Below are 12,926 nucleotides of genomic sequence, written 5' to 3'. Positions count from 1 at the left end.
CAAGACTTTCTTGTTTATTTTGCAGAGGGGCTTTAGGTTTGTATGCTAAGGCAATATGATGGTGCCTTGTGTAAAGTGGACACCTGGCATGAGTTTGCAGGATGTTGAGTGATGCCACTGGCATCACCCATTCTAGTAAGCTGTGGTGGCATCAGTCCAGTGATCTGTGATGGTACCATGCTGACCTGCTTCAGCAGTGGAAAGCAGAGGTTAGGGAGTAAAAGACAAAAATGTATTGTAAGTATAATTTTTTCCTCCTAGAACTATTTCCTTCTGGTAACTTTCCTGTTTTACATGTATACATAGTGCATATTTTGTTTTGTAGCGGGAGAGATGTATTTCACATACAACATTGTTTCATTATAAAGATGTCTATCAGAAACTGACAAAACAAGGGTAGTGTATAACTCTAAGCTGTTATGGCTACTAGTAGGTACTGATACATACATACCTCTCAACCTCTTATCAAAACATTTCTGGACAAAGCTAAAAATAACAAAGGTTCAAAATTAGCAATAGATGTTAAATATTGTTCTTATAAAGATAAGGAGTTACTAGAATAACAGGTTTTGGCATTTTCTGAAAGAATGTCTTTCATCATTCAATTACTTCAATACTCAAAGATTGATCTGCAGGAAAACCACAAATTTTATCAGGAACAAACTAAAACTATGAGGCAAGATTCTGCACATTCTGTGACATTCTGGACAGTTGAGAGGTACGAGTCTGATGCAGATGCTATAAATGATTTCAAGGATTCACGGAGCTGCTTTAATTTCTTTGAAAAACATATATTTCAGTTTTAAAGCTTGAGTCTTGGTCTTTGGTACTCACCTACAGGTGTATCGCATTCAAGATATACATCTTCCGCCCCATCCTCATCAATATGGTCTGCAAAGGTCTGTAAAACCCAAAGAATATCAGTCAACCTATTATAGGTCTGTTTATAGAAGATTCTGGATCCATTGTGCTATATAAGTATTTACAGTTCCTCACCCTCTCAGTTGTTTGTTTATTTACTTTTTTCAATGTATGGAACATGCTGAATTTGCCACAAACATTATGACAGAAGTAATTAGCACTAAAAAGTAAAATAAAATTTGTTTAGAAGAATTTACATACCCAAAGCAACCCTATGTTTGATATGTCACAGTGCTAGATTAGCAATAAAGCAAAACCTGAACCAGTGCTTGGCAACGTGACTAACTAGCTTACTTGTGATATGTTGTTATTTAGCAGTCATGATCAAAAAATGAGATGACTCTCCCCAGCACCCATCAAGCCTTGTCACCTACCAGTATATCTGCTCCTGCCTACTCCAGCACTGGAGGACACAAGAAGGAAGAGGCAGGAAGCAAGGAATATGTTAGTCATTTATCTGCTTGTTTATAATTTCTTCAGAGGAAAAGTGGGATGCTCTATGAAAATGTTTTAGTCAGAGATTCTAAGATTGGGAATACTCTTAACAATACTCTCCCTGTTGGCTAGTAAGTACTACATAACTGGCTATGTCAAGCTAACATGAGTGAGATTTTTGCACACTTAAAATTGTTGGTTGGATTACATCCATGCTTTGGTCAAACTCTTGTCCTGAATCTCTCTGTTTGTGACAGCAATAGCGGGCTTTCTTAGACAGCACTCCTGCAGTTGGATTTAAATCAATTCCATCCCATTGGCAATATGGGTGAGCAGATGATGGCATCTCACTCCAAACCCTTTCTTCTGGCTACTCCATTACTTTGGTCACTAGTTGAACCTGAACCATCTGTGATATAGTCAGAGTGTGTTGATATCTGGGTTAGCATTCTTAGCTTGTTATGAACATGCAAGCACATAGAACTGCAAGAAGACCAGTGATCTACCAAGTTTCCACAAATGTTGGATCTTTTAAACCTCTTCCTTTCATCCACCCTCAATCTATCCAAAGTTGCCTTAAATTGCTCTCTTTAACTGTTGTATATCACTTTATTAGGTAGTTTGTTTCAGTGCTTTTTCCTTTACTCTTCTCTGTATAAAGTTTCAGTCATTTACCTCTTAGTTGTCAGTCATGTCTCCTTTCTTTCTTTTCCTTTCCATCCTAGTTCCATCAATATCCAGTGCCATGGCAACACAACAAGTCTGTATCACATGCCTCTGCTCCCCTTCTGTACTGTGACATGTACCTGCCTGGTGCATTCAGTTTTTTCAGGCTACAACACTAATCATCCTACAGACCTTTCCAGTGGTCCTGTTCTATACAATATCCATTTGCCTGCTCTCTCTCTCTCTCTCTGCCTGTTAGGTCTGCAGAATTGTACCAAAGTTGTAACCTTACTAATGTCATGTAGAACAGGAGAATACCTTTCTCTTATCTATAAGCCAAGTATCTTATGTAACCCAGCATCTTATTAGTATTTGCCACACTCTTTTCACCACACGATCCATGACTGATGATCAGTCTCATATATTTTTCCTTGTCAGCCTCCTCTAGATCTAATCCACCTTCTAATAACACTTTACTCACTGATCCCCAGCCAATCAACTCCAAACCTCGGAGACACTACCCACCCCATTGGGAAGCATCTGAAACCATAGACTTGCACTTTCAATCTGTCTCTGCAACCAACTTGGTTGAAATGGGTATCTTGAGACAATTTAGCAGTTGTCTCATGTTTATTGAAAACCACCTACTATTCAAGCAAACTGAAATGGCGTCAGAGATGTAGTTATATTATTGGAGACAAAGTTCTCACATGAAGCCACTACAAATAACAAGCAGGTTATCAGTACAGCACAATACCACACTAAACCTCTCATACACAGCTCAGACCAGTCACATACACCTCCATATGCTGAGACTCTTGAAAGTAACCTACCTAAACAACAAAGGCCTCCTACATGTAACCTAAGAAACAAGGCCACCAGCAACCTCACAAACACTCAATACAGACACACCCACCATGAAACATATATCTAAGAGTCACATTCATTCAATTCATAAGTCCATAAGGCAAACTTCTACAAAGTCCAACATCCTAGTTATAGGCTACACAGTGAGACACACGTATGCACCACTCATCAGGCTTTGCAAGAAAAGGATCATGTTAGGTGCCAGGAATCACCACATCACAAATGCACTCAGGTCCCTACACAACATGTGCACATGGTGCAAATGACTTGATATGTACCTCTGTGAACCATATGAAAATAGAGATATGCTGAAGCTCTCAGAATATGTGTTCAAGGCAGGCATTAACCTAGCCTTGAGCAGAATTCTACCATCACCAAGAATGATGATGCAATACAAAAGTAAGATTATTGACTTCAAAAATTGGCTTAGCTTGTGGTGTCATTCAAAACAGGGCACAATATATATCAGTCTGGGAGGAGATGGTAGAAAGTCCCACTTATTTTGCCAGGAATGGCCTGCACCTGTCCCATCCAAGGCTTTCATATATTTGTTAAATCCTTGTCCACCCTATAGTGCCTTTTTTAGACAATGTCAGTCTTTTAAAGCTTCCAGCATAACAAAACACAATCTAGATACCATAGATTGCTGCTCAATGCTGGAAGCTTAAACAAAATACTCACTCCCTGCAAAAACTTCTTACCCTGGAAAATATTGAAATATGCATCATCACAGAAATCTGGTTCAAGACCGCTGGCAGTACTCCGTCAGTGCAAGATTTCAAAACCTACCATATATTCAGGCTCACCGCATTAGATGAGGCATTGAAGGTAGTGATGTCTTCGTATTCTTAAAACAAATTTCATCTCCAAACTCACTACACAGGATAATGACCTGAAACTCTTCCACATCCAAATTGCCATTAATAAGACTCCTTATCACATCATGGCTAACTATAGGATCTCCTTGGCATCCCATTGAACCCGGACTGCCTACCTAACTAGCATGGAGTCCCTGGGCATTAAACCAAACACCCTTCTCCTAGGAGACTTCAATTACTCTCCAATAACTGGGAGACTTATACATCCTTAAACGTGTATGCCTAGAAATTTTTGGATTTAATCCATATAAACTCTCAAGACCAGTTAATCCTCACCCCAACCAGGAGGCAATAACATCTTGGACTGGACCCATACTATTATAGGACATCTTTGCTCACCACCAACTGTCACTTCCTCCTGGTTAAATCAAACTGTAAATCAGTTGCATTCATTATAAGACTAAAGCCAGAAGCATCTTTTGCTACTTCAGTATTCAGAGATTTTGCTAGAGATAATCTACTAAAACTAACTGATGACATCACTAAATTCAAATACCTTTCTAACCTGATGACCCCACTGTTTGTCTGGAATCTTTTACCACCAAATTACATACACATCTATATGGTTTAATAAATTAATCTTCCCCCTCCAAGTAAAAAAAGCCAAATTAAAGAACAAACTGATGTGGTAGAACCCAAATATAAACAGGCTCTGTAATAAAACAACAAAACCCCATTGCATGCAAAATTAAATGTACCTCTCAACTTGCTAAAAACATATTTACTAAGCTTAACAGGTAACTCTAGACCTGAATCAATTCAACCAAAGCCAAATGTAAGATAAAATAGCCACCCAGGTGAAGGATATCCAGAAAAGCTTCTTTGATTGTGTTAGAAACCTCAAAAACAACGCAAAGCACTGTACTGTAGAAATAGTAAATGATATCACATACTTCGACCCAGAGGACATAGTCATTCTACTAACAGACAAATATAACTCAAACTTCACCATACCCCACCCTCCTATATTACCAGATCACATATGTGCATGTATGCCTTATCCTCAAATCTGCCAAGTACATATCCTTAAGATACTATCCAAGGCCAAGAACACTAATTATATGGGGCTGCATAACATTCCAGGCTGTGTACTAGACAGCCAGAAACTGGACTTGTCAGACTCCCTACAGAGGTTATTCAATATCAACCTCCAAGTGGGATTTATGCCAAATGAATGGGGGTCAGCAACAGTCATACCCTTGCACAAAAGTGGGGTGTCAATGAAACCAGGTAATTATAGACCCATAATAGATGACCAGTCTCATCTGTAAGGCTTTGAAAATAATCACTGTGGAATTAATATGTAAGAACATAGGCAACCTACAAACTCTTCACCCAATCCAGTTCAGATTCATTAATTGCAGATCCTGCCTACTTAACCTGGTCAACTTCTTTCAAAGGTTACTGAAGCCACTGATGAGGGGAAATCAATACACACTACACATTCAGGCATTGCAGATAAACTCTTCCAGTTAAATGTAAATCCTTATGTAATTCATTGGATAGCAAACTGGGTCACACGTAGAGCCCAAGAAATTAAGGTGGGTCACTCTACCTCCTCTAAAAGACCTGCAACTCATGGTGTTCCCAATGGTTCCATCCTTGGGCAACTGCTCTTTGGCATTTACTTCTCAGAGGCCAAAGCAAACGCTTATGGCTGACCAAGTTTGCAAATAATTGTAAACATGGTGCCATCATAAACTCCCCAGAGGATACCAAGATCTTTCAAGATTGCCTTTCACAAACAGTTGGTGTCAAAACCATAAACTTATATTAAATGCCAAAAAGTGTATAATAGTACCCTTTGGTAAGCATGACTTCCCTTTAACTAACACACTGACAACACATCCCTGAGTTGATTCTGAAGTCAGAGATCCGGGGATGTATGTCGACAGTGAAATGCCTTCAATTATCCACTGTTGTAAGGAACTTCTTTTTCATTCCACAGCTTATATCTAAAGATAGTCAGTCCCGGTTCAGGGATGAAATCTTTCCACTGTACTAGCCTCTCATTAAGCTGATCATTGCATATAACATCTCTTTCGGTATGTTCTTGTCGAAACACTTTCACAACTGGAACAACAAAAACTCTTCCTCGTTAAAACAAAGTCAAGGGACTAAATCATAAAAACTATGTAGACCATCTCAAAGCTTTGTCTTACTTCTCGGTATCATGCAGTCTACTGTGAGAGGACCTCTGTCATGTTTATACAGCCTTAACAGATCCTATCCTGTAAGACCTAGTACACATGTGCATGTCCAGTGGCATTGTAAACATCCAATGAAGGGATCTCAATCTCTTGTGCAACACATACAGGGCATGTTGAAGGGATAGGTATGTATCACGGAGAACACCACTTCACCGGAACCACCTTCCTCTCTGCATAAAGCAAAGTACTTGCCTTACTCTATTCAAATGTAGTTTGGATGACTGGATGGGAAAACTGAATTTACCACTAATTTAGCATTCATGGCTTTCATGGAAAGGGGCAACAAGTAAATGTCCCAGCATATTCTTGTTCTGCCCACCTCTGGGTTATTCATACAGAAAATATGAAGGCTAAAAAACTACCGTTGAAATTTAATACTGGGTTTCTTAAGAATGTTACAGATCAGTAAGTACCTATGAACATTTAAAGAAATTCTTAGCGGAATTTTATATCACTGATCCCAAAGCATGCTGTTATGTTTTTATCTCTGCTTACATGGTAAAGACAAAATGTTTATTAAAAAAAAGAAAAGCCAAGAGCACAGAGGACTTAACATTAAAGAAGACGTAAATGTTCTGAGACCTCATTTTAGTATAGCTGAGTGCACCTCCAGGCATTGCTGTGGTTAAACTCTACTGACCTCTAGGGGTCAAATACTGCTTGTTCATATTTGCATTAATAATTCCAAAACCATGCTACATACAAGGTATCAGACGATTTCATCTTAAAGCATACATGATGGCAAACACAATTGTATTGCTATTTGACCTCTGGCTAATGCAGCTAAAGAGATATTGGATATGACTTGCATACTGTTTATTTGCAGTGCAATCATTTTCATATTTCTCTAAATATCGCAACATTCAGGTAACACAGACAGAACTGCAAAGCCTCATATGAAACCTCACAGCTGTATGAAGAACATCCCGCTGGCAGTCTGTGTCTTTCTTGAATAGTTACTGACATATCATAAGCTGTTTATGCAACATTACAAAATCAATATCCACTGCCTTTATTTTGTGTTATAAAATCCAGTTTAAAGCATCAAACTGAATGAATGCCACTTATGTAAAGATTAATTTATTCTGAATAGTTTGCCATTTACTGTTTCTAGTAACACGGTTCCAGACATATGAATATTTGTTTGAACTGTAAGGTGATAATTTCATTTTTAAGGCTCAAGCCACACCCCCTGGGAGTTAAAGGTACACACTGAAACAAGCTGTGCTAAAGGGAATTAGTTCAATTATTCTGGTGCCACAAGACAATATAATTAATTTTACAGCTTTAATGAAAATATCGGATAGATCTGTGTTCAAACATTTGGAAAAAGTTAATCAAAGTGTGTTTGTATATATAAAACATGACATTTTTAAAACATGGCTATGTCAGTAATCACTATATCAATTGTCTGTAATAATATCTTTGCATGTCTCTTTCTTAAAAATGAGGCAAGGCAGGTAGTAAATTAAAGTTTTCATAGATTCACAGATTATTAGGCTAACGACCCAGGGGCTCTTTATATGCCTAGCCAAGTTTTCCCCAAAGAATAATAATGTCCTGTACCCAAATAGGACATTGACAGCCAGGCATTTATAAGCTACCTCTGTCCATAAGGGACATGTGCGCCATGCCTGGTGTGAATTTCTGTTCCTCATCCACTGGTCTAGGTTGTGCTTAAAATGGAAAATAGAAAAACAGCTTCACATGGATGGGAAGTCTGTTCCATAGGAGGGGCAGTCTCTGGGGCACATATCTGTCTCTCCAGAATGTTCTGTTTTAAGTCACTGACAAAATTTAGGTGACTATACCTTGTATTTCTGGTACTCTTTGACTTACGATTATGTAGATTTATGTGTAGGGTTTGCAGATGCCTTGTAAGCCAGACACAGATTACACCTCAGCAATCTATAGGGGACTGAGTAGAGGGAAAGGGCTTTAAGGCACTCTGTATAAGGCAGGCTTGTTATGTCTTGTATTCTTTTTGTAAGGAACCTCTGTGGTCACTCTAATTGTGCATATGCCTGGTAAGGCTGCAGAAAATGTACAATGGTGAGCTGACAAAATGGTGAAAAGACTGCAGGAATTAGTGTAAGAAAACAGATTAACTGAGCTAGCTTTTCATACATTTACTAAAAAAATAAAAGAATAATGTGGTATGATATGGAAATATGTTCCTAGAAAACATGTAGAAGAATATATTTGATGACAGACAGGAGGAGTAAGGGGAAATGAGTGGCACACAGAACAGGAACAAGCCAAAGCTTGCTTAAAGAGCTAGTATTTCAGACAGAAAGGCATGGGATTCTGGACTCTATTGTTGCATGCAGTAGGAGAATATAGGTAGTACTGGCTGGAGTTCAAGAATGCTTGGAAAAGACAAAAGAAACAGGATGGGGCTAGGGCCAGCTACACAAGAGGCTACCTATAACAGGATGGGGCTAGGGCCAGCTACAAAAGAGGCTACCTACAATGGGATGGCTAGGGTCAGCTACACAAGAGACTACCTCCAAAGGGATGGGGCTAGGGCCAGCTACACAAGAGGCTACCTACAATGGGATGGAGCTAGGGTCAGCTAATATTAAGAGGCTACCTACAATGGGATGGGGCTAGGGCCAGCTACACAAGAGGCTACCTACAACAAGATGGGGCTAGGGCCAGCTACACCGAGACTACATACAACAGGATGGGACTAGGGTCAGCTACACAGAGGCTACCTATAAAAGGAAGGGGCTAAGGTCAGCTACACAGAGACTACCTACAACACCCAGGAAGATATGATAAAACACAAACCTTTCATCACAGCCTTCATGTGTTCATCTGTTCATAAAAAAGGGAAAAAACTAGAAATACAGATAAACCAAGTTGTCTATATAGTGAGGCACATTCTATTACAGCTCCTATCCAACATTTGTGTGCATTAGCTGGAATTACAGACTTTACAAAATATATGTCTTTAAAACATACCTTTGAAGGTTCCACCTGCTGCTGAAATTTAACACCTGAAAATCACAAAAGAGAAAGTGCAGAGTTAACAGCATTTGAAAATGTGTTGCAGTCTCCTTCAGAGGCTATGTCAGAAATCATATGCTAGTCACCTACACACTGCTTCTGTAATGACAGATTCCCATTATTTGCTCAAGTGCTGCCTTCTAACTTGAAAACACATGAAATGGTGGACCCTTCTTCAAATAGTCTGCTATATAAATGCCATCTAAAAAGACCTTTTGGGACAGAGAAGGCAGGGAAAGTATATTCTCTTTATACAACCATCATCTTAACATGCATTTATTCTAGATTTGGCAATTCATATCAATACATCTCAGTCCCTCCACTATAAATTACTGCCTTTTTATATCTTGCAATCCTTATATTTTGTACATCCAAAAGTAACATTTTTTGTTTTAGGTGTTTCTAAATCAAATCAACGGGAAGGAAAAAGGAAGGCTTAAACAACAGGAAGTGAATCATTGGTACCAATCAGACAATGCCATTGTTTATCCATTCCACATAGAAGACATTTTGTAAGTGTTCATTAAATCAACAACTTCCCATTCCTTCTTCATGCTTCAGTCTCATGTTGTCAATATTCAGTGTCAACCAGCTTAACATGAGCAACCAAATTAAGTCTCCATCCTCAAAAATGACACTCCCAGTTTATCCTCATTCAGTTTTATCACCCATTCCAGAAAAATATTTTATCCCTGAACTTTTCTTAAAGAACCATCTACATGCAGCAAAGTATTGGATAATCTACACTGTTAACAATTCGACTGATCATTGGTGCCAACAAACTTACATAAGTAAAACTATTCATAGCCAAAATTGTGCAGTCTCAGCATCACAACCTCTTTGACTCAAGCTCCCATCCCACACTTATATTCCCTCAATGTTTCCACAAAAGAGATCTCCTCATTGATCCAGTACTGAATTTCACCCCTTAACGATGCTGCTGTGGTTTACTTCTTATTACTTCATAACATTGTCACCTCCACTGCTTTTCAGGAATTTCGTGATGGCTGCACCTGAGATGTCCATAAATAGGTGAAACCCTATTATTGAGTTACATGAAGGGAAAACCTGAATGTGACGTTCCCTTTTTCAGAGAACAGATAAAAGACAGGAGCTACAAAAGTCATAATTAGGGAAAGCCAAACTCCCCAGTTCATCTTCTCTCTTGAAGTCTCCCTAGTTTCACAGAAGCAATTGATCATTTGAAGGCGTTTGTCATGAGTATTCTGTCTGCTTTGTGTATGTTGTTGCCTAGTAACATTTTCCAGGATGTCTAATAGGTTATGCTTGTATGCTTAACGATACAGTATAAGACTGCCACCAAACATAACAGAAGGTAATGCCTAACCTGTTCTGTCTCAGTTTCATTTTTAACCAAATGCTGTAGGCTAGTGGGATCCTTCCAGCGACAACTCTGAGCTATAATATAATGCCACAGATGCAAGTATTTATAACAATATTTCAAGGAAAGGGTTCATTCTCTTCAAAAGCTTCAAATGATTTAAAACTTCCCACATGTAATAAGCTGATAACTTCTGGAAAGGCTTGTATTCCAACAGTCCCTCATAATCCCAACCATCTGAAAGCTGTATGGCACAGAGTGCCTCACAACATATTTGTCCATAGGATGATGCTCTGCATGTAACACTGCCTTGAGAGGTTGGCCATTGTCCACAACAAATCAAATACACTGGGGCTCAGTCCTTCCCTATGGTTACCCCCTTCCCATCTTAAGGAGATCAGGAAATGCTGAGGTAAAGAACCCAACTGTGAATGTCCTTATATGGCATCTGGAATCAGTCAAAGTATCCATCTATGAAGCTAAGCTGTCCATAGGTATAATTCTAAATCTAAAAAACTCAGCTTCCCTCATGTGCTACAGGGTCAGTTTGCTACCTCATTTATATAGTCTCTTTCAGAGACTACCAAATTTAAATAACTTCCATCATTACCTATGTAGCTGGTGGAAGGGAGGGGGACGCCTACAGATCATTCCAAATAAGCATAGTAGTTTTGGGTCAATGGCCATTCGACCCACTGAGACCCTTTATTTTGTAGGGAGCTACAGCAGTTTCTGACTCATTAACTCATTATATACTTCCTCAAGGTTTGGATGTTTTCCTAATGCTCTGTTGATTTAGGGGAGGATAAACTTATTTGATGTTGAAATCAGGAGGATGTGAGGAAAACTGTGCAAAGGGGGTTAGTAAAATGAAAGGATGGCAGCTTGGAGCAAGACAAAATGATAATAAAGGTGCACAGAGTGCTGCAGATGGTTATACAGGGTTAAAGTTTGCATTTATACAGACAGGAAATTTGAAATGTAGACAGAACCATGAAAAAGTAAAGAGAGAGAGAGAGAGAGAGAGAGAAAGTCAGATATGATAACCACATTAAAACAATGATAATAAGAATTGGAATAGGACAATGCTTTAAAATACAGTCAGGTAGAAGAATGGGTATAGGATAATTATTTAAAATAATTAAAAGTATAGGAAGTGCTTAAAAAATGATGGCAGCTGAAATGTCACAGGGGAGGGTTGCATAAGCAAAGACAGCAGTTTTATTAGGTACAGCAGCATTTGCCATGATGAAAACAAATAGGGGGAATTGCTCAACATTTTGGATGGAAATAAGACAGTGTGACTGCTCAAAAAAGTAATCTGGAAATAATGGCATTATTGAATTAGCTTAGAGGGGCAGATATTAAAGCTAAAGAAAATACATTGACAGAATAGGAGGTATACTTTTAATGGGAAATATAATGTGTTATGTGATGTACAGTTTAGTCAGGAGGAGATTGTTTCAGTTGTCTCATTAGACAAATCAGGAAACAGTAAGAAAAAAGTTGGAAACACTCCATGAAATTTAGCATGGAAGGAAATGATCTGGATATTTACACAATTAAAGATACATAACAGAAAGCAATGAAACTGAGAACGTCTTAAAGTAAGCAAAGCATCGGGCCGGATTCATGAAGGCTTGTATGGAGTCTAAGAGTAGAGTAAGACTCCAGCAAGCCAACATGTCTGCCGAGCGATCCAGGAACAGCCGGCAGGGGTGTGCAAGAGAGCTCCTAAAACGACTCTTGCACGGACAGGGTTAGTTTATGCAAATTACCTCATTTGCTGCTGAAAGCTATGCAAATGAGATAAATTTGCGATCCAGGAAACACTAACCTGTCCGAGTAAGAGTAGTGTTATTTGCAGAAATGTACTCGGTTGGCAACTGAGTACCGTTCTGCAAATAGCAAAACGGAGCTATGACAGCTCCAAATAAAGGATGCATCCAGTTGAGGAAGCATGCCAATGGCCAGATGTACGGCCATTGGCATTTTTATCCATTGCAAAATAATAAAATATTAATTTTTTTCCTTGATCTCTGATGTTTAAGTGTAGCGCAGCACCTCGCAAACGTGCGGAGCTCTAAAAACCCTAAAAACAAAAAACAAAAGCCACAAATAGGGATTTTATTCAAAATATTCACCTGCCATGCAGGTGAATGGCAGGCTGAAGACAACATGGCTACTGAGTAGTGGTTGCTAAGGGGGGAAGCTCAGTCTGAGAGATGTAACCAAGCATTAGTAGGCAGTCCTATACAAATGAGCATAAGGATAGTAAATCCCAAATTTCCCTGCCATGTGAACCATGTCTGTAGAGTGTAAGAGTAGGATTAGGGGAGTAACAGAGTAGAAGATAGGTGACATCATGAGGGGGTATGTATCAAAAAGACTTTAAGCTTATTGGGGCAGAGTGGCATGTGGTTGCTGTGAGTTACTCAGGACTGGAAGAGGCGTGTCTACAGTTGTCTAAACTGAAACTCAGAAACCGAAGGTGTACGCCGTGGCTATCACTGAAGTTTCTTGCAAAGCTGCTTACACTGTGTGCATGCGTGTGTGCACCTGTAAACCGTTCTAAGCCTGTGTGCACATGTGTGC

The 12,926-nt window shown here is 39.1% G+C and overlaps 1 protein-coding gene across 1 annotated transcript in view; it reads right to left on the bottom strand.

Annotated features, from left to right (window-relative positions):
• SH2D6 (SH2 domain containing 6) overlaps nucleotides 1-12,926 on the bottom strand; it is a 1,258,756-nt gene that overhangs the window by 599,364 nt on the left and 646,466 nt on the right. The window contains exons 9-10 of the mRNA XM_044084299.1: nucleotides 8,945-8,979; nucleotides 835-901 (exon numbers count right to left, since the gene is read on the bottom strand). Of these exons, the coding sequence (XP_043940234.1) occupies nucleotides 835-901; nucleotides 8,945-8,979 (102 nt within the window). The remainder of the gene's footprint in view (nucleotides 1-834; nucleotides 902-8,944; nucleotides 8,980-12,926) is intronic.

The sequence above is a fragment of the Protopterus annectens genome, chromosome 9.part0 (assembly GCF_019279795.1).
Source record: "Protopterus annectens isolate FY-2018-M chromosome 9.part0, PAN1.0, whole genome shotgun sequence".
In the NCBI taxonomy this organism is placed as follows: domain Eukaryota; kingdom Metazoa; phylum Chordata; order Ceratodontiformes; family Protopteridae; genus Protopterus; species Protopterus annectens.
This window is presented reverse-complemented; position numbering and strand designations above follow the sequence as displayed.